We start from the raw sequence: 21,757 nt of genomic DNA on the forward strand, positions 1-21,757 counted from the left end.
GCAACAGGGAGACCCTGACTCAAAAAAACCGAAAAAAAAAAAAAAAAAAAGAATAAGACCCAGGCTTTCCTCCTCCCACACTGACAGACTCCCAGGCTGGGGAGGAGGCTTGTGGAGATCTTAGGTCACTGGCGTTCTGAGAAGATATTCTGCAACTACATGAGAATGTGGAAGTAAAGTCAGACAGAAAGAGGGCTTGGCCAAGGCCAGACCTTGTGATATCTAAGCAAAGGCTCTTCCCTGAAAAGCAAGGGCTCACAGACCAAGTAGAAGGGGCTGAGGGGCAGAGAAGGAGCAGAAGCAAGGGTCACATGGGTGCTCCTGATGAGACCAGGAGGATTCTGTTACTTGTGTGTGTGTGTGTGTGTGTGTGTGTGTGTGTGTGTGTGTGTGCGCGCGCATATTCAGAGGACAACTTGTGGGAGTCAGTTTTCTCCCTCTACCGTGTAGGTTCTGAGGATCGAACTCAGGCTGTCAGGCTTGACCGCAAGCACCTTTATGTGCCTAGCGACCTTTCTGGCCCCAAGAGCTGGGCTCTTATACCACTTTTGCTCTGAAATGCATTGGCCATGACCCGAGTCTAAGTTTTGCTTCACTTCTGCCTGTCTAGTTGTTTGAAGCTAAATACTGGGGGTAACCCCTTGTTTCCTTGTTATCTCCAGAGCAGGGGGTGGGGATGTAGACAGAGAGGAAGGACAAGGGTAGAAAAAAATGTATAAAATCCAGAAGTCCCTCTTTTCTCCATTCCCGGCAAACCCAGTTCATACTGTGCTGACCCAGCTCAGGCATTCCACTTGAGGGCAGAGCAATCACCTGTCAGGCAGGGTCAAACATCTGGAAGAGACAGGCCCAGGCACCCAGCTGCTCATAGCCTGGCTGAAGATGAACTAGAATTAAGTATTGAATAAAGGTGATGGGCCACGCAAAAGCAAGTACTGTGGGGGAAGAGAAACCAGACAGCTCTGTCACTAGGGAAAAATACATGATTTTGAGGTGGCCTCTGTAGGATATGTGGGTGGAGAAACTGTGGAGAGATAGGCAAAGTTACAAACGAAACCCAGAGTTCTATAGGAAGAATCTCAACCCCAGAAAGGCTCATAGCTGGCAGGGCTGCCCTATTAGTCAATTGCGCAATTCTGTAGGGACCAAATGGGCTGAGGTCTTCCTCTTTTACTGGTGGAGAAATGGAAGCTCTCAGAGGTGGTGCAAACAGTGTCGCAGAGTGTGTCATCCAAAGGGTCAGAATTCAAACCACATCTCCTATCTCTGAGCCTAGAAGCCTCATTCACACCTTACCCTTTCTTCCTTTTCTTGCATGTAGGAACTTCGGCAAGTCTGAGGGATGGACTTCCTAATTCTAGATTTTCTTTTGTCTTTTAGCTACTAGGTCACCTCCAGAACAGGTAAGAGTATCCCAGAGGTCAGACCAGAGAGACCAGCAAGCTTCTAGCTCCTGTCCTCATTTTCCACCTCCGATGTTCAAATGCATCTGACAAGCCACATGTCAAAGTATTTATAGGCTCACAGCCCCTGCAGGGCAGGGAGGATGGGACCTAGAAGCATGTGTTGGGGAGCTGGGGAGAAGATGGAGAATGAGAAGTGGGGAGCACATAGGAGTTGGGAGGGGTCTCAGCGAAGCAAAGAGGCTTTGTGTCCTTCTGCAGAAACAGAATCTGCCCACATGCTTATCTGGTGGCTCACAGCATGTGTTCCCACCCCCAGGTGCTGCAGTCCCTGGAGGGTGACCTCTGTTATGCAAACCTGACTCTGCAAGAACCCAGAACTTTCCCTGGCAACTCTTGGGAACAGACCACCACCAAGCCCTCCTCCTCTAGCCAAATGGAAGTGGAATATGTCAGCATGGTATGATGTTCATGATCTGTAGAGACTTGGGTCTGCCATTGCCCCACTCCCCTTTGAGAACAAGCTTTGTGCCCTTGTGGATGAAGCTGAGGAGGGTGTGTGTTGGGCAGAACCACAGTTATTGCTAGATTTTCCTGAGGAACTAGCAGGTTTCAGAAGCATCACCATACCACATCTCAGTCTTGGGGACTTGGGTCTGTCTAATGTGGTCCTCACTGCGCAGGAGAGAGTGGCTTTGGATCCTGTAGAAAATGGTTTTCCTGGGGCAGAGGTGGGGAGTGCCTTGTGTTGTAGATGTAGTTTTGCTGGGGTGCCTTCAGAGTAGAGGGAAGCCAGAGTCCCAACATGCCTCCTGGGGGTGGGGGCTTTTTTGTCTCATCACATGGGCACAGACTCCCTCTAGCCTCTCTGACCTCACGACCTTTTCTGTTGTAGGCTCCTTTTCCGAGGGAGGTTTGCTATGCAGCTGTGTCTTTGGCAGCCTTGGATCAGGAACCAACCTATGGCAATGTGGTCAGCCATGTTCCCAGCTCAAGTCACGAGGAGTCCACAGAATACAGCATTATCAAGAAGCCCAAGCCTGTGGCTGTGCCTTCCAGTCACTCTGTGGGCAGCCAAGGAGCACATTCCTGTTCATCTGCCTTGCTATCCACCTCCTGATCAGGACTAGAGTGTGATTGGAGCTTGACTCTTTCAGCCTGCATGGCCTCAGATCTGCCTTGAGTTTGTAGCTCAGCCTCAGGGGCCTCCAGGGGACTAAGGGCCTTTCCACATCCCCCTCTACATTCCATATAGCTTGGAGGGGAAAGGGAAGATGCTCCAGGGATGTCATGCAAATCATAACCACGATAATGATAATAATAGCAATTAACTTTTATTTATTGTTCATCTCGTGAACTGGATAATGGCCCCCAAAGACATCTACATCCTAATGTCCAGACATGTGAATTATCTTACATGGCAAAAGACAGGTACATACATGATGAAACTAGACTTTTGGGATGATTTTGGATTATCTGGATGGGCCCGTTCTATAACCACAAGGGTCCCTCTACAAAGGGAGAAAGTCAAAAGGAAAGGCACCGTGACAGTGGGAACAGAGCTGGGAGGGGCCGTGAGATGATGCAACCTCCCGAGGCCAAAGAAGGCAAGGAATAGGTTGTTCCCTGAGTGGGGGCCTCCAAAAGGAACCAGCCCTGCCAACCTACCTCACGGTTTGAGGAATGGAACTGACTGTACTTCTGGCCTCTGGGGTGTTGGAGAATAAAGTTGTATTGTTTTAAATTAAGCCACTGAATGTCTGCTAATCTGTCACAGCAGGTATATACAGGCAGCTATGTGGCAGGCGACTTTCCCTAAATGCTTCACATATAGTAACTAACTGAACTTATACAAGGGTGCTTTAACTGTTGCCCCATTCTACACATGAAAAGCTTGAAGTAGAGAGGCTCAGAGACTTTGCACCAAGTTTTGTGGCTAGTAAGCAAATGAGGTAGAATTTGAATCCAGATTTGGTTTGAGTCACTGCTCTGTCCTGTTTGTATAAGGAGGACGCTGAGTGTGTGTGTGTGTGTGTGTGTGTGTGTGTGTGTGTGTGTGTATGCGCACACCCGTGCACATACTTATACTGTTACTTATGCCAGGATGGAGTACTCAGGCATTGAGTTTATTACCTTATTCTAGGGGTTTGGCAGCTCTATCCCCAGAACATATCCTCAGCCTCCTATAGTGTCTTTGTGGTTACCAGCCTCAGCCAAGAAACCATCCCAGGTCTGCCTGTTTCCCTTTCCGTCTCTGCCCCAGAGTCCACTGTCCTCCCTGCAGTGGTCCTTTTGAAGCACAGAGTTGATCTCCCCCTGCTTGTGGCCTCCAGTGGTTTCTTCTTCTGCCCTTGAGGTCCCAGGGAACCCACAGTCCCTGCCTGCCTCCTGGACTCTGTGCTAGTTACTTTTCTCTTGCTCGTGACTAAAGCAACTTACAGAAGAGTTTATTTTGGCTTATGGTTCTAGAGGAATAAGGCTCCATCGCGGTGGGAAGGCACGGCAGCAGGTGTGGTGGCAGGAACCGAAAGCTGAGAGCTCACATCTTCAATGGCAAGCATGAAGCAGAGAGAGCGAACTGGAAGTGGGGCGAGGCTATGAACTCTCAAAGCCCACCTCCAGCAAAGCCACACCTCCTAAAGGTTCCGTGACCCTCCTAAATGGTGCCGCTATCTGACCAAGTGTTCAAATACTTGAGCCTATGGGGGACATTTCTCATTCAAGCCACGGCAGATTCCATCTCCATCTAGTCTCCCTCCCACACCAGCTTCTCTTCTTTCTTTGCAATAAGATGCTATGATTTGAGTTTGAAATGTCTCTCAAAGCCATGTGCTTAAAGACTTGGTCCTTGGCCCGTGGTCCTTTAGGAGGTGAGGCTTAGTGGAAGGAAGGGCAGATTTGAAGAGGAAATGAGAACCTTGGTCATTCTTCTCTCTCTCTTTCTGCTTTCTGGTCACCTTGAGGTGGAAAACTCTGCTCTGCCATGTATTTGCTTGCTCCCTACCATGATGTTTGCCTTGCCACAGGCCCAAGGCAATGGAGTCAGTGGCCATGGACTGAAACCCCTGAAACTGTGAACAGATCTTTCTTACCTATGCTATCATCTCAAGATATTTTCTTTCAGTGCAGTGGAAGGCTAACTAACACCAAGTAAACCTTGTTCCTTTTTCTCAGGGAATTGACACTCACTGCCCTTCCTTTCTCAATGTTCTTCCTGCAGATTTTCAAATAGCTCCATTTTGTCATCACAGTTCAGATCAAATAGAGTCATCTTGTCTTGTTCTATTTAATTTCTCAATGCTGTGACCAAATACCTGACAAGGAGCAACTTTATGGAGGAGGGACTTATTTTGACTTACAGTTTGAGGGGATACACTCCATGGTGTTTGGGAAGGCAGGACGGCAGGAGAGTGAGGAAGTTGGTCACATTGCATCCACAGTCCGGAAGGAGAGAGAAAATAGGAAGTGGCTCCAGGCTAAGACGTCACAAGGCTCACTCATAATGACTCACTTCCTCCTGCTAAGTCCTACCTCAAGGACCCAACTCCATCTGGGGACCACGTGTTCAAAGACACCAGCCTATGGGGAGACATTTCATATTCAAACCATGGCACATGGGCTACCTTGAGACATGGGTTATTTATTGGTTTGTGGGTTTGTTGTTTCCCTGTGCGGCCTACTGGGTCCTGTTTCATTTGCTCCTGGCTTCCTGGTTAGTGGCTGGTGTATGATGGGTTTTGAAATGTTTCTTAACTGACCCAGTGAATAGGTAAAGACAAGTGATTCAGATTTTGGAACCCAGGACAAACTGCCAGAAGTAAGGACAATGGTAAGGCGGGACAATTTAGGGAGGGGGACTGGCCAAGCAACCCAGGGAATTTTAGGATTGACTTCTCAGAGTGTGCTATGGACAGACCTCTTTCTCCTCTTTTGAAAACTGGGGGAGAGGTGAGGAACCATGAAACTCTGAAATGGAGACAAAGGCATATTGTTTTACTTGAGTCAGTTTTGGTGGGGACTGGGGATAAGTGTCAGGGAGAGGTGTCATGTCTTCAGAAGGAAGAACAAGCTAAATCTGAGGATAACAGACAAGACAGATGACACAGAGGCATTCAGTGGGCCATTATCAGCATGTCTTGGGGTTGCCTGACTGCTCGTAGCTGGACCTGGGAGAGGTGGCCTTGGAGCTAGATCCTGCCTTCAATGCTCCAAAGTTGATTACTGAGCCCAAGAAGCTTGACTATTCTTTTTATTTTATTTTGTTTTAAAAATTACATTTACTTACTTATTTGAGGCAGGGTCTAACCATTTCACTCTTGACTGGCTTGGAGTTCACTATGTAGGCCAGACTGATCTGGAATTCACAGAGATTTGCTTGCCTCTGTCTCCTGAGATTAGAGATGTGTGCTACCATGCTTCACAATTTGTTCGTTTATATGTATGGCTGGGTGCACATGTGTGGCGGTCAGAGGACAACATTCGGGAGTCAGTTCTTTCCTTCTACCATGTGGGTTTTGGGGATTGAACTCAGATGATCAGGTTTACACAACAAGCATCTTTCCTGTTAAGCCATCTTGCTCACCCCAAGCTTGACTATTCTTTTTAAAATATATTTTATTATTGTTATTATTATTATTTTAAATTTTATGTGTATGAGTGTATTGCCTGCATGTATGTGAGTGCACCCGTGTCGTGCATTGCTGTGGAGGTCAGAAGAGGGCTTTGGATTCCCCTGGAACTGGAGTTAAGGATGGTTTGTAGCCGCCATGTGGGTGCTGGGAATTGAACCCAGGTCCTCTGCAAGAGCAGTCTGTGCTCTTAACCGCTGACCCATCTCTCCAGCCCCAAACTTGACTCTTCTTGAGTTGGTTTTTTGAACTAGTTAGGTCAGAGTGAGACTTTTTTTTTCCTTTTTCATTGAATTTCTGTAGATTTCATGCAATGTATTTTGATTCTATTTAGATCACTGATCACCTCCCTTATCTGCACCCCATTGAAACCCCCATCCAATTTCCTCTACTCTAATATGTATAGTGTGTGTGTGTGTGTGTGTGTGTGTGTGAGAGAGAGAGAGAGAGAGAGAGAGAGAGAGAGAGAGAGAGAGTGTATGTATAAAGGCCTATAGAGTCAGGTTTGTGTCCCCAATTGCCCTTCCATGTGGGTTCACCCACTGGAGCCTGGTCAACCTATCAAGAGTTTTACTCTTAAACTAGATTGACTCTCCCCCTCCCAGCAAGCATCAGTTCCCGTCCATTCCTCAGGTAGGTTGGGGTTTCTTCCACACTTCCCCATATCTATGCTGTAACTTTGTCTGGCTTGAGCTTAAGTGGGACCTTCTCATGCTGTCACCAGCTGTCTGGAAAACTGTTTCCTTGTGGTCATCCACCTCCTCTGGCTCTTACAATCTTTCCGACCCCTCTTCTACAATGATCCCTGAACCTGGAAAGGTAGGTGTCCTATTCAGGGATGAGCACTCTGTAGCCTTTTATTCTCCGCTCACTGGCCATCTGTGGTTCTCTGTGTGAATCACCACCTGTTGCCTGAGGAAGCTTCTCTGCTGAGAGCTGAGAGCTGCGTTAATCACAGCAGGTTTGGGAAAGCTCCTGGGGGCATGCAAGGGTCCTGGCAGAGCTGAGAGGTGATAGCAGAGTCCAGGGATGTGTGGAAAAGGAAACTCATCATGGCAGGTCTGGGAAAGCTTCCATCCATAAGGGTCTAACAGAGCAGAGATGGTGGGCATGGGGAGGTTTGAGAACCCCCCCTGATTGAGAAAGTCGCCAGGAGCATGTGAGGGTCCCGGCAGAGCTCGAGACTGTTTTTGACTCAGGCTGTTTTAGGATTTATAGAGCGAGAAGTGCCTACAGGGAAATCTTTAAATGGAAAGGTTCAGAGTGGAGTAAAATCAGAGTGAGCGGAGGTATAAAGACAGCTTCAGGCCAGGGCATCGCTGTGCCATTTTAGCTGCTGTGCACAAAGTGGTTTTGATTTTTAGTATATTTTAAGCAGCCTGCATTAAACAGAGTATGTAGGCACACATTCATGTTGGTTAGCAAGGAATTTATCTTCTTTTGGTTATACACAATCACAGATCCTAGGTGAACATCAGTGCCATGAAACTTCTGAGGCAAGTCTAGAAATGCAGGGAAGGTTGGATGTTAGCTCAGTTTGGCTTGGTTGGAGGAATCCAGTTGGGTCTGCCCTTATCTGGATAATGGACATGGGCTGGAAATGGCCTGACTGTGCTGAGGAGGGGCCTAGGCATGTCTAACCTTTTGATATTATCATCTACAAAGTTCACAAGTAAGAGTCACACATTTGGGGTTAGAGAGATGGCTCAGCAGTTAAGAGCACTGGATGCTCTTGCAGAGGACTTGGGTTTGGCTCTCAGAACCCACATGGTGGCTAAAAGCCATCTGCAACTCCAGTTCTGGGGGATCTGACGCCCTCTTCTGCCTTCCATGGGCATTGCACACATGTGGTACATTTACATCCATGCAGGCAAAACACTCATATACATAAAATAAGAATAAATAAAAAATTAAGAATCACACACTCAAGTTATGAAAAAAAAATCACAAAAATCTTATAATGTTTTAAGCAAGTTTATGATTTTGTGTTGGGCTGCCTTCATAGTTATCCTGGGGTACATGTGGCCAGCAGCCTACAGGTTGGAACAGGCCTGTAGACTGATACACTATGATAACTTCTTTTTAAAATAGTAAGTTGCTACTTTAATACATTTTAAAAGTTATTTATTTATTTATTTATTTATTTAATTTATGGTGTGTGTGTGTGTGTGTGTGTGTGTGTGTGTGTGTGTGTAACCATGTGTGTACCACAGCACACTTGTGGAAGTCAGAGGACAGCTTTATGGAGTCAGTTCCCTCTACCTTTATGTGGGTTCTGGGGACTGAACTCAGGTCAGTCAGGCTTTCTGCTGAGTCATCTTGCAGGCCCAGATTCTGATAATGATTTTTTTTTTTCTGGGTGATAATGATAATTTTTTAAGACAGGGTCTCACCGTGTAGCCCTAGGTGGCCTGGAAGTCACTATAAGATCAGGCTGACCTTGAACTTAAAAAGACTTGCCCACTTCTGCCTCCTGAATGCTGAGATCAAAGACATTTGCTACCATGATGACTTTTTTTGTGTGTGTGGTTTTTTTGAGACAGGGTCTCCCTATAGCCCCAGCTGGCCTGGAACTCACTATGTAGACCAGGCTGGCCCTGAACTCTGCCTGCCTCTGCTTCCCAAGTGCTGGGATCCCAAGATCTGCCTGCCTCTGCCTCCCAAGTGCTGGGATTAAAGGCGAGTGCCACCACACCCGGCTTGCCATGATAACTTTTAATTGTCTTATTAAAAAATCCAGTCATCTGAATTGGTGAGTGTCTATCTACAAAGGGACCTTTATTTTATTTATTTTATTTTATTTTATTTTATTTATTTTATTATGTGTGTATTGCCTGCATCTAGGTAAGTGCACCCGTGTCGTGCAATGCCCGTGGAGGTCAGAAGAGGCTGTCAGATCCCCTGGGACTGGAGCTATTGCCTCTGCCTCCTGAGTGCTGGAATTAAAGGTGTGCACCACCACACCCAGCTGGGACCTTTATTTTTTTAAGTCCCCAGTGGCAGAGTTGACACCATAAACTGATCTAGCCAGTCCCATAGTTGACAACAGATTTCTGACTGTGGTCCTTGGGTAGGCCTCTGGAGTCTTTCCATGCTGGGTTGTGATGGCTGGAGTCAGCCTTTGTGCCAGGTGGATCTGCTCAAGCACAGCTCAGGATTGGAGGATGCTGGGAAGTAGCTGAGTCGGGGGAGGGGGCAGGGAGGGAAATAAGCACATAGAGTCTGGAAAGGAAATTCTTTCATGAGCTTTACAGATTTGTATTAGGGAATTGTCTCAGCCATATCCTGCTGCTCAAGGGTTTTGCTCAGGCAGGTTTGGAGTGATTGGCCAGCACACACCTTCATTATAAGACAGAGAACTTGAATGGGGCTCCTGGGATCTGAGTGAGGGTGGCATCTGCCATTTTGCTGTATGGCTCCAGGACAGCACCTTCTGACAGAACCTGTTCCAGGATGTTGCGGTGCTCGGTTCTAGGTGGGCTTCTCTTATTTATGGCCTGTCTAAAGTTGCTGGGGCTTTCCTTTGATATTTGAATTAGTACTATTTAAAGATTCCACTTGAGAAAAACTGGAAGGTTTGGACAGTCTTCTTTGGAGAACTATGTACTTAGCATTGGCTTTCAGAATAAAGAACTTTTCTTTTTCAGTCATTTGAGGGAGTTAAAAAAATACGTGGTTGGGAGCTGGAGAGATGGCTCAGCAGTTAAGAGCACTGACTGCTATTGCAGGGGACCCTGGTTCAATTCCTGACACCCACGCGGTGGCTACGAACCATCCTTAACTCCAGTTCCAGGGAAATCCGAAGCCCTCTTCTGACCTCCACAGCAATGCATGACATGGGTGCACTCACATACATGCAGGCAATACACTCATACACATAAAATAAAAGTAATAAATAAAATATTAAAAAAATTACGTGGTTGAGATAAAATTGAAGAAGGTATGGTGGCTCATGTCTTTTATTTTATTTTGTTTTATTTTATTTTATTTTTTTTGTCTTTTTGAGACAGAATCTCCCTGTAGCCCCAGCTGTCCTGGAACTCAGTATGTAGACCAGGCTCCCCTTGAACTCACAGAGATCTTCCTGCCTCTGCCTCCCAAGTGCTGGGATTAAAGGCATGCACCACCATGCCCGGCCCATGTACACGTCTTTTAAATCCAGCACTTGGGAGGTAGGGGCAGGTGAATGTCTGTGAGTTCCAGATCAGCCAGTGCTACATAGTGAGGACTCTCTCCCCCATCTCTCTCTCTCTCTCTCTCTCTCTCTCTCTCTCTCTCTCTCTCTCAATGTTGGGTTGAAGTGAGGCTGAAGTCTACCTTCACTTGACACTTTGTTTTTGTTTTTGATTTTTGGTACTGGAGATTGAGCCTAGGTCTACTGCATGGTGTAGACAAGCACTCTACCCTGGGCTAGGCTGTATGTTCCCAGCTCATGGCTTGACACCTTGAAAAACTGGCACATTAAACTTGGACAGGCCAGACTGCTGGAATCAGTTGGTTTCATGTATCAGTAAGTTTTTAGAATAGGCAAGGCAGATAAAGCATCGGCCTCTTATTTTTCTAGGCATGCGTACTTTCATCCAGTGTAATTGGTAATGTGCATTGAATGTTAGTTAAACAAGAGAGCTAAAAAAAGGTATATCCCTTCTTCAGTTGTTTTATTTTGACTTAAAATATCTAGATATGGGGGCTGGAGAGATGACTCAGTGTTTAAGAACACTGGCTGCTCTTGTAGAGGACCTGGATTTGGTTCCTAGCACCCACATGGTGGCCAAAAACTGTAATTCCAGTTCCAGGGGATCCTGAACCCTCTCTGGCCTCTGTGGGTTTGCATACACATGGCACACTTTCACCCATGCAGGCAAAACATTCATATACATAAAAAATTTAAAAATCAAACAACTATCTAAATTACAGTCATAGGCTGAACTTTTTGGTGTAGACTGCAGACCTTTTCTTCTGGCTCTAACGAAAGATGGGACCCTTGGTTTTTTCTGCACAAATTGTGACTATGTCATAGTCTCCTGGAATCCCAGTTTCTTCCTTTTTTAAAAAATATTGTATTTATTATTTTTATTTTATGTGTATGCGTGTATTGCCTGTATGTAGGTAAGTGCACCCGTGTCGTGCAGTGCCCTCGGAGCTCAGAAAAGGCTGTCGGATCCCCTGGAACTGGAGTTACGGACAGTTGTTAGCTGCCATGTGGGTGCTGGGATTCGAACCCGGATCTTCTGCAAGAACAGCCAGTGTTCTTAACTGCTCAGCCATCTCTCCAGCCCCCGAGTCCCAGTTTCTTTAACATGATGCAAGAAATTCTAGCTACTTATGAGGGAATCTGCTTGTAAAATCCCTTCTTCACTTTCAAGCTTTCCCTGCTGTTGGGTTACAGTTCTTTGACTCCCTTTTGATAGCTTAATCATTACTGTGACCAAAAGCCTGAGAAAAGCCACTTAACGGAGGAAGGATTCACCTCCCCTCACACTTTCAGGGGTTTCAAAGCATCGTGTAGAGGATCACAAAGAAGAGCAGCTCACATCATGGTCACCAGGAAGCAGAGGAAATAGGCATACAGGAAGGAGATTGAGCTCCCAAGGACACCCCCCAGGGACCTACTTCCTCCAGCTAGACCCCATCTCCTTCTGCCATCTCCCAGGACTGCCTTTATATTAGGATTCCATCAAGGGATGAATCCACTGATTAGATCAGAGCCCTCAGGATCCAGGCACTTCCCAACAGCCCATCAGCTGGCAACCAGGTCCCCAGTACATGAGCCTGTGGGGGACAGTTCATATTCAAACTGTAATATGTTCCTAATTTGACAGCATTTAAATTTTTTTTTTTTTTTTGGTTTTTTTGAGACAGGGTCTCCCTGTAGCCCAAGCTATGTAGATGAGGCTGGCCTCAAACTCACAGAGATCTGCCTGCCTCTGCTTCCCTGGGAACAAAGTGCTGGGAACAAAGTTGTGTGCCGCCATGCCTGGCTGACAGCATTTGAAAAAACGACAGGTATTAATATAGAATCTTTTTAAAGCATCCAATTTGATTTTTATAGAAATAATAGTCCTGTTTTGCTTATATTCTTACTACATCTTTTCTGTTTATACGTTTCATTTATTAGTGTGTGGATGAATTCATTCAATGACATAATTATAATGAACATACATGGCTGGCACAGACAAATTTGGACCCCCACAGAGCAGATTCTGGCTAACTGTGTACCTCAGTGAGTAATAGCAGAGTGGCTGGCTTCCCAGAAAAGACTCCCCATGGTGAACATGTAGCATGCCACTTGCATGAATTCAGTGTCTTTCACCAAGTTCTAAGGGGTGGTGGTTCATCTAGTAAGTTGGGTATGTGGGGGATTGGGGCTAAGAAAGTTCCTATTAAGCTGTTATTACTATGAGTTAACTAAAGTCTCAGAATAAAGGTGTTTCTAAGGGGGTTTGAAAATAGCTCAAATGGTAAAGTGCTTCCCTTGTAAGCAGGAGGACCTGAGTTTGATCCCTAGACCCCACTTACAAAGTCAGGTATGGTGGCATAAGCTTGTGATCCCAGTGTGGGGGAGGCAGAGACAGGCAGATCCTTGGGACTCACTGGCCAACCAGTCTAGCCTACTTAGCAAGGTCCAGGCTTGTGAGAGACCTTGCCTCCAAAATCAACAACAGCTGGATTTGGTGGCACATGCCTTTATTCCCAGCATTCAGGAGGCAGAGACAGGGGATCCTCAGAGCAAGTTGGCTGGCAAGACAAGCCATAGGGGCAAGCTCTGGGCTTGACTGAGAGACCGTCCCTCAATGAATAAGGCAGAAGAGAGATGGAGGATGATTCTTCACCTCAACCATAGCCTCCACCTGCATGACACACAAGGTATACGTGATCACATCCACACATGTGTGCTCACCCTCACACATGTAAAAACATGCACACACATGCATCACACTTAAAAAATGGGGAAAAATAAGGTAGAGGGTGCCTAAGGAAATCCTGAGGTTATTCTCTGGCCTCCGCACATACAATGTGCTTCCTGAGAAATACTAGTAAGAACTTTGTGCCAACATCTATTCTTGTTGTGCTCTGTCGTTTCCCACACAGCAGCTGATACCTGTCAAGGGCTGGTCCCTACATGTGGCTTAGGAATTCACAGCCATTGACCTGATTCTCGCTGTTCTCCAGATATGGCTTCTTTCTGCTATGGCCGAGCTGGTCCATGGAGTAGCTTCCTCCCCTTGAGAGTATCTGGTGATCCTTGCTTTTCCTTTTTGTTTAAATGCTAAGAATGTCACTCATGAGGACACGGTGATCCTCTGTCACTTGTGTAAAGAAAGGGCCCTTCAATTAGTCAGCTTCCCCCATTGGCTCCTTTCCAACACTCGTAGCTCCCCGTGACCTCATCCTCACATGTCCCCCTCCTGTCCTGAGGGTTTGCAGATCTTGCATGATAGAAGGATGACTTGCTCATTTGTTTTGCTGATAGTATGTCTAAGGAGGGGCTAAGAACTAAAGAGGGGGAAAACTGCTCCCAAAGGTCAGAGTTAAGGAAGAGACATTGGGAGCCCTGTGTGGTAGACACTCTGCAACACAGAGTAAAGTCTCTAATTCACTGCAGATCCTAGTGTCAAAAAATCAGCCCTGTGGAAGTTCTGGAGCCTCCTTCATCCCTCATCCCTCTCCCATCACCTTCCTTATGTTCTGTGTCCCAAACCCCAGTCACCTCTAATCCCATCGTCTGCTAGCTTTGTGTGTGTGTGTGTGTGTGTGTGTGTGTTGTGTGTATGTGTTTATGTGGGTTCATATGCATGCATGTGCTTGTGGAGGCAAGAGGTCAACCTCAGCTGGTGTTCCACAGGTGTCTTCCATGGTATTTTTAAAATTATATTTATTATTTTATTTTATGTATGTGAGTGTATTCCTGCATGTATGTAAGTGTACCCACATTGTGCAGTGGCCACAGAGGTCAGAAGAAGGTGTTGGAGCCCCTGGAACTGGAGTTACAGATTGTTAATCACCATCTGGGTGCTGGGAACTGAACCTAGGTCCACTGCAAGAACAGCCAGTACTCTTAACTGCTGAGCCGTCTCTCCAGCCCCTTCCACAGTGTTTTTTGAGGTGGGGTCTCTCACTGGCCAGGAAGCCCCAGGGATCCCCTTGTCTCTGCCTTCTCAGTGCTGGGATTACAAGCACATACCACTGCACTCAGAACTGAAGACTCAGGTCTTCATTCTTTTATGGCAAACACTTGACCAGTTGAGCTTTCTCCCCAGCCTAGTTGCTAGCCTACTAGTTAACATGTTTAATTACAAAACATTTGATGCTGGGTTAGAGAAATGGCTCAGAGGATAAGTGTTCTTGCCGCTCTTCCAGAGGACTCTTGTTTGGTTCCCAGCACCTGCTGTGGGTGACTCATAGCTGCCTGTAACTCCAGTTCTGGGAATCCGATGCCCTCTCCTGGCCTCCTTGGGCACCTGCACACATGTGACATACATACATATATACATAAATAAAGATAAAAATAAATCTTAAAAAACTTGATGCTTAGTGTGCATCTATAACTGTATATATGTTATAAAGGATAGTGTCTTAGTTTGCACTTCTGTTACTGTGATAAACACCATTACCAAAAGGAACTTGGTGGGAGGAAAGGGTTTATTTCGTCAGTCTGTCACGGAGGGAAGCCAAGGCAGGAGCTCAAGGTGGGAGCTTGAAGCAGAAACAATGGAAGAAAGCTGCTTGCTGGCTTGCCCACCTGCCTAGGGATGGCACTGCCCACAGTGGGCTGGGCCCTCCTACATTTATTAGAAATTAAGAAAATGTCTTACAGACAGGCCAGTCTGATTGGGAAAATCCTTCAGTTGGGTTCACTCCCCTCAGATGACTCTAGGTTTGTGTCAAGTTGACAGCTGAAGCCAACTGTGACAGATACTAAAACACCTGTGTGCCTGCCATGCTACTGAAGATGGGACATTATAAACACCCATGATGACACACAACTCATTCTTTGCCTGTTTGTCTTCCATGGAGGAATACGCTTACACAAGTTGACCTCAGGTTCCTCGGGGCCCTGGCTCATTCTTCTTGCCTCATATTAATGAGTCAGATGAGTCTGCATTCTGTATCTTTGTGTAGTGAACTGACAGGTCTCTGTAGCTCTTATTTTCATAGTGTTTATTGCCCCCAAGGAAACCGTGAGCCAACAGCTAGCTGTACTTGAGTGTTGTTTAGGGAGCGGGTGATTAGCCACTAGGAGAGCAGCCACATCTCTTTTCCTTGCTGGCTTCTCTCTAGGATGCTGGGGGCTTCTGTTTCTTTTTTGTGCATGGACATATTCATATGGATGTGGGTGTGTGTTCATGCGGAGAGGAGGCCAGGGATCAATGTCAAGCATTTTTCTTAATTGATCACCTTATTTTTTTAAATTAAAAATTATTATTTTAATTTTATGTGTGTGTGCGTTTTGCCTGCATATATGTAAATGCACCCATGCATGCAATGCCCACAGAGGCAAGAAGAGGGTGTCAGATCCCCCAGAACTGGAGTTACAGATGGTTGTTAGCTACCATGTGGGTGCTGAGAACTTAATCTGGGTCCTCTGCAAGAGCAACCAGTGCTCTTAACCACCGAGCCATCTCTCTACTCCCCCCACCTAATTTATTTATTTACTTATTTATAGAATTATTTATTGTCTTTTTGAGACAGTCTCTCTGTAGATTCAGCTGGCCTGGAACTCACTATGTAGACCAGGCTGGCCTTGAACTTACAGAGATCTGCCTGCCTCTGCCTTTCAAGTGCTGGGATCAAGGGCGTGCGCCACCATGCCCAGCTTCCACTTTATTTTTAATAAATACTTTACTAATTGTTTGAGAATTCCATACAGTGTATTTTGATCATTTCCCCTCAAGTCTTTCCCTTAATTCCTCTCAGATCCACCTCCACCTCCCAACCCCCTAGCTTGATCTCACACAGATTCTACCTTACTTCTTTTTTTTTTTTTGGTTTTTTTGAGACAGGGTCTCCCTGTAGCCCCAGCTGCCCTGAAACTCACTATGTAGCCCCAGGCTGGCTTTGAACTCAGAGAGATCCGCCTGCCTCTGCCTCCCGAGTGCTGGGATTAAAGGTGTGCGCCACCATGCCCGGCTCTCCACCTTACTTTAAAAAAAATATTTTATTTATCATTTTCTTTACGTTTTATGTGTAGGAGTGCCTGCACGTATTAAGTGCACCCATGTCATGCAGTGCCCTCAGAGGCCAGAAGAGGGTGTTGGATCCCCTGGAACTGGAATTGCAGATGGCTGTTAGCTGCTATGTGGGCTCTGGGAACTGAACCTGAGTCCTTTCCAAGAGCAGCCAATGCTTTTAACTGCTGAGCCATCTATCTAGCCCCTACAATGAAAAAAAAACAAAAACTATTTTCTTTTTTATTTTTATTTTATGTTTATGAGTGTATTGCCTGGATGTAGGTAGGTACACCCATGTCATGCAATGCCCTTGGAGGTCAGAAGAGGGCGTTGGAGCCCCTGGAAATGGAGTTACAGTTGTTAGCTGTCATGTGGGTGCTGGGTATTGAACCTCTTGATCTGCAAGAACAGCCAGCACTCTTAACCACTGAGCCATCTCTCCAGCCCCTATACCTTATTTTTTGAGACAAGGACTCTCACTGAGACTGGAGCTCACTGATTCGGCAAGACTAGCTGGCCAGTGAGCCCCAGGGATCCTCCTGTCATCACCTCCCCAGTATTAGGATTATAGGCACATACTACTATATTTGACTTTTCATATGGGGATCTGAGCTCAGGTCTTCATGCTTGCATGACAAGTACTTTCCCTACTGAACCATGTTCCCAGCACTGTGTGCTGAGGGTTTCTAAGAAAAGGAAGCAATAAGTCATGGTCTGGTGTGAGCCAGTGCCCAGTTCCTTCCCATTGGTCACTGGAAGGAGCTGCAAATTTCAGACAGTGTACTCATTCTGAGACTCCACATGGTCTTGCTTATTAATAAATAAGCCAAAAGCAGAAGGTCTAGGTTGCAGAGACCCGGTGTCCTCTCCCAGAAAGGGCCTGCTGTCTGGACGGTGGCAAGTAGAAGTGGAACTGGTGGAAAGGTAGATGTGTTTCCTCTTGAGATGCAGCAGGACTTGAGAGTGCAAGACAGTGGAGGGAAAGAGGAGACTCCACGAACCATGGCGCTGCTGTCTGTTGAGTTCAGTGTCCTGTTTGCTTTCCTGGGTTCGTTATCTTGGGGTTCTGATGTAGTGCAATTCTCAGGGGACACGTGTCTCAGCAGCTCTTCTCTGAGACCCAATTACAGGAGACTCATCTCGTTCAGGTCTGTTTAGCAGGAGCAGCTGTGGCAGAGTCCAGACTCCGCTTTGTGAATGAAGCTAGGATTGTCCCCAGGGCTTCACTAGACCCTTGATGTAGGTGCTGGGAATCGAACCCTGGTCCTCTGCAAGAGCAGCCAGTGCTCTTAACTGCTGAGCCATCTCTCCAGCCCCACTTACTTATTTACTTATTTGGGTTTTTTGATACAGGATCCCGCTGTAGCCCCAGCTGGCCTGGAACTTGCTATGTTGAACAGGCTGGCCTTGAACTCACAGAGACCCACCTTACTCTACCTCCTGAGTGCTGGGATTAAAAGCATGGGAAATTATATTCAGCTTTAAAATGTTTATTTATTTTTATTTTATGTGTGTGAGTGTTTTGCAGGCATGTATGTAAATGCACGTGTGTTGTGCAATACCTGTGAAGGTCAGAAGAGGGCATCAGATCCCCTGGAACTGGAGTTTCCAATGGTAGCCTCCATGTGGGTGCTGGGAACTGAACCCAGGTCCTCTGCAAAAGCATCCAGTGCTCTTAACCCTGAGCCATCACTCCAACCCCCACTTATTTATTTTTGTTTATTTATTTATTTTAAAGATTTTTATTTTTATTGTACATGTATGAGTGTTTTACCTGCATGTATATAAACACACCATATATATGCCTGGTTGCACAGGGCACCATGGATCACCTGGAACTGGAGTTACAGATGGTTGTTAATCAACATGTGGGTGCTGGGAACTGAACTCTGGTCTTTGGGAAGAGTTGTTAACCACTGAGCCATCTCTCGAGCCCTTCAGTTTTTGAGACAGGGTCTCATTATATAGCCCTTGGTGGCCTGGAACTTGCTACATAAAGACCAAGTTGGCCCCAAATTTGCAATATCCTCTCACTTCTGCCTTTCAAGTGTTGTGGTTACACACCTGGCCCTAAAATACTTAGTTTGAAACAGCAATGTCATGGGCAACTTTTTTCTTTATTTTGATTTTCCAAATGGCATCAGTGATACTAATAATAATGGCTCCTTGGGGCTGGAGAGATGGCTCAGCAGTTAAAAGCACTGACTGCTTTTGCAGAGGACCCGGGTTCGATTCCCAGCACCCACATGGCGGCTATGAACTGTCCTTAACTCCAGTTCCAGGGGAATCTGAAGCCCTCTTCTGACCTCTGTGGCATTGCACGACATGGGTGCACTCACATACATGCAGGCAATACACCATACACATAAAATTAAAATATTAAAAAATGGCTCCAAATATTCCCTATTAGGCACTGATAAAAGCTTATTGCTTGCCCATTTCCATGCTTGTCACAAACAGGAGCCTCGTTTACTTCCTCCTCAGTCCTGTGTCATAGCCACTTACCCCAAGAACCTGCCCGAGGGCAGGCCTGCCAGTCCCCTTTTGAGATCTGCCTTCTACACCAGGCTTCCTGTTGCCTGTGCTCCTTACTCTGCCAGACTGTTCCTTGCCAGTCAACACCACTTTTGACACAGCTATCCCCAGGGGAGGAGAGCCATCCACTCTTGTGCCATTTAGCTCAAAGCAGGAGATGACCGCTCCCTGGTTACTCAAGGCACTTCTGAAACCAGGCATGGTATGAGGCCAGTAGGAGATACGCCCTGGAGAACAACCCAGAATCACTGAACAGAGCCAGATTCAGACCCATCAGGGTTTTCTAATATGACAGAAGAAGAGCCACAGCATTTGTAGGACCAAATGGGAAAGAAACTAGAGGGTTCCTTGCATAAAAATTACCAAGAGTTTCAAGTCGGTGACCGCAGAGTGTGGGTTCTGTGCAGTAGAGGCAGGGCCCTGTGTGGTTGCACTGGTTACGCACCCATGAAAGGAGTCTTTCTTGGCAGGCTTTCTGCCTCACTTCCCATGTTTCATGTGGATATGGGGTGCTCAGGCCCTAAACCCTGATAGACAAGTCCAAACAGGTCATCCTGGTCAGAGAGAGAGAGAGAGAGAGAGAGAGAGAGAGAGAGAGAGAGAGAATCTCTCATGACAGCCAGAGCACGGCTTCCTGAAGGCTTATCTTCTGCCTCAAACCAACCTCTTCTTTGACGAGCGGATCATCTGTTTCCTCTAGGGAAATTTCTATTCCCAGGGTGAGGTCCGTTTCTGTAACCCAGTGAGTATCTTGATTTATAGGGTGACATCAGTGCATTTCCTAAATCCTGTAATTAATAACCCAAGTTCAATTACTCAGTCTTAAATGTTCCTGCATGTGGGACACAAACAGCCCAGGGAAGGCTGAACGGCAAAGATTTCATTTCTTGCTCAGTCTCCACTCATTATAGGTTTAAAAACATTGAGACTGAGCCTCACCCAGGACTTTTTAAACAAGGTTTTCACCTTCTTTTTAAAAAATATTTTATTGCCGGGCATGGTGGCGCATGCCTTTAATCCCAGCACTTGGGAGGCAGAGGTAGGCGGATCTCTGTGAGTTCAAGGCCAGCCTGGTCTACATAGTGAGTTCCAGGACAGCTGGGGCTACAGGGAGACCCTGTCTCAAAAAGACAAAAAATACAAAACAAAACAAAAAAATATTTTATTTACTATTTTTATTTTATGTGAACGAATGTACTGCCTGCATGTATGTGAGTGCACTGTGTCATGCAATGACCTTGGAGGTCAGGGGAGGGCGTCGGATCCCCTGGAACTCAAGTTATGGATGGTTGTTAGCCACCACGTGGGCGCTGGGATTTGAACCTGGGTCCTCTGTAAGAGCAATCAATGCTCTTAACTGCTGAGCCATCTATCCAGCCCCCTCACCCAGGATTATCATTGGGATATCCACTGCTTTCGAAAGGGTTCTCTTAGCTCCTAGCACCCCTTGTAATCTCCCCTCTTCAATTTATTTAATTTTTAATGTTTAAAACATTTTTTGATTTATTTATTTTAATATTTTATTTATTAGTTTTATTTTATGTGTATGTATGTATTGCCTGCATGTAGCTAAGTGCACCCGTGTGGTGCAATTCCCGAGGAAGACAGAAGAGGCTCTTGGATCCCCTTGAACTGGAGTTACAGACAGTTGTTAGCGGCCATGTGGGTGCTGGGTGGAACCCAGGTCTTATGCAAAAACAACCAGTGTTCGTAACCACTGAGCCATCTCTCCAGCCCCTATTTATTTTTATTTTATGTGTTTGAGTGTTTTGTCTGTGTGTATGTCAGTGTACCTGTGTTGCACAATGCCTGCAGAGGCCAGAAGAGGGCGTTGGATCCACCTGGAACTGGAGTTACAGACAGTTGTTAGCTGTCATGTGGGTGCTGGGAATTGAACCTAGGTCCACTGCAAGAGCAGCCAGTGCTTTTAACCATTGAGCCACCTCTTCAGCCCCTTCATTTTTTTTTTTTTGAGACAGGGTTTCACTTTGCAGCTCTAGAACTTGCTATGTAGACCAAGCTATCACAGAGATCTCCTGTCTCTGCCCCCTGAGTGCTGGGATTGAAGGTGTGTGCCACTACAGCCAGCAGCCCCTCTCTTTGTCTTTTTAAAAAATTACATTTATTTGTGTGTGTATGTACGTGGGTGTACAAGGGCCATGACGAATGTGTGGCACATATAGAAGAAAACTTACAAGACTGTTTCTCTCCTCCCCAATGTGGGTGGGTCCAAGAGATCAAAGTCAGGTCATTAGGATTTGTGGCAAGTACCACAGTGCTCTTCCATTCTTTTTTTTTTTTTCGGACTTTTTTGAGACAGAGTCTCCCTGTAGCCCCAGCATTCCTGGAGACTCACCATGTAGATTAGGCTGGCCTCAATTTAACAGAGATCCACCTGTCTGTACTGAGGAACTCACTATGTAGACCAGCCTAGCCTCGAACTCACAGAGTGCTGGGATTAAAGGCATGCACCACCATGCCCAGCCCTCTCTCCCATTCTTAATTTTTTTGTTTTTATTTTAAACCATATATGTGCCTGAGTGTATTGCCTGCTTGTATGTAAGTGCGCCTGTGATGTGCAATGCCTAGAGAGCTTAGAAGAGGGTGTTGGATCCCCTGAAACTGGACTTACAGATGGTTATTAGCACGTGACCATTTTAGTCTCCCAGGAACAACTGGCCTAGCACTTCAGTTAAAGCTAATTGCTGTAGGCCGGGTGTGGTGGTGCATGCCTTTAATCCCAGCACCCAAGAGATAGAGGCAGGTGGATCTCTGTGAGCTTGAGGCTAGCCTGGTCTACATAGTGAGTTCCAGGCCAATTGGGTCTACAAGGAGACCCTGTCTTTAAAAAAAAAAAAAGCTGTGAAGTTGTGATTCAGGAGATTTTGGAGATCATTTGAGCTTATGAGGCACTATCCACCTGTGAATCAAAACAAGCCACAGAAAAGAATGTTGAGAGAGAGGGAGGGAGGGAGGGAGAGAGAGAGAGGGAGGGAGAGAGAGAGAGAGAGAGAGAGAG

The 21,757-nt window shown here is 46.2% G+C and overlaps 2 protein-coding genes across 4 annotated transcripts in view; one reads left to right on the forward strand and one right to left on the reverse strand.

Moving 5' to 3' along the window:
• Cd300lf (CD300 molecule like family member f) overlaps positions 1-3,701 on the forward strand; it is a 14,551-nt gene extending 10,850 nt beyond the window's left edge. Inside the window, exons 5-7 of one of the 2 annotated variants that reach the window (XM_017797721.2) lie at positions 1,381-1,403; positions 1,723-1,863; positions 2,299-3,701. In XM_017797721.2, coding sequence (XP_017653210.1) covers positions 1,381-1,403; positions 1,723-1,863; positions 2,299-2,523 — 389 coding nt within the window. In that variant the 3' untranslated portion in view covers positions 2,524-3,701. The remainder of the gene's footprint in view (positions 1-1,380; positions 1,404-1,722; positions 1,864-2,298) is intronic. The other variant, XM_017797722.2, reaches the window with a different exon arrangement.
• Rab37 (RAB37, member RAS oncogene family) overlaps positions 1-21,757 on the reverse strand; it is a 71,017-nt gene that overhangs the window by 38,984 nt on the left and 10,276 nt on the right. The window lies entirely within an intron of this gene.

The sequence above is a fragment of the Nannospalax galili genome, unplaced genomic scaffold (genome assembly GCF_000622305.1).
Source record: "Nannospalax galili isolate Female #2095 unplaced genomic scaffold, S.galili_v1.0 scaffold634, whole genome shotgun sequence".
NCBI classification, from domain to species: Eukaryota; Metazoa; Chordata; class Mammalia; order Rodentia; family Spalacidae; genus Nannospalax; species Nannospalax galili.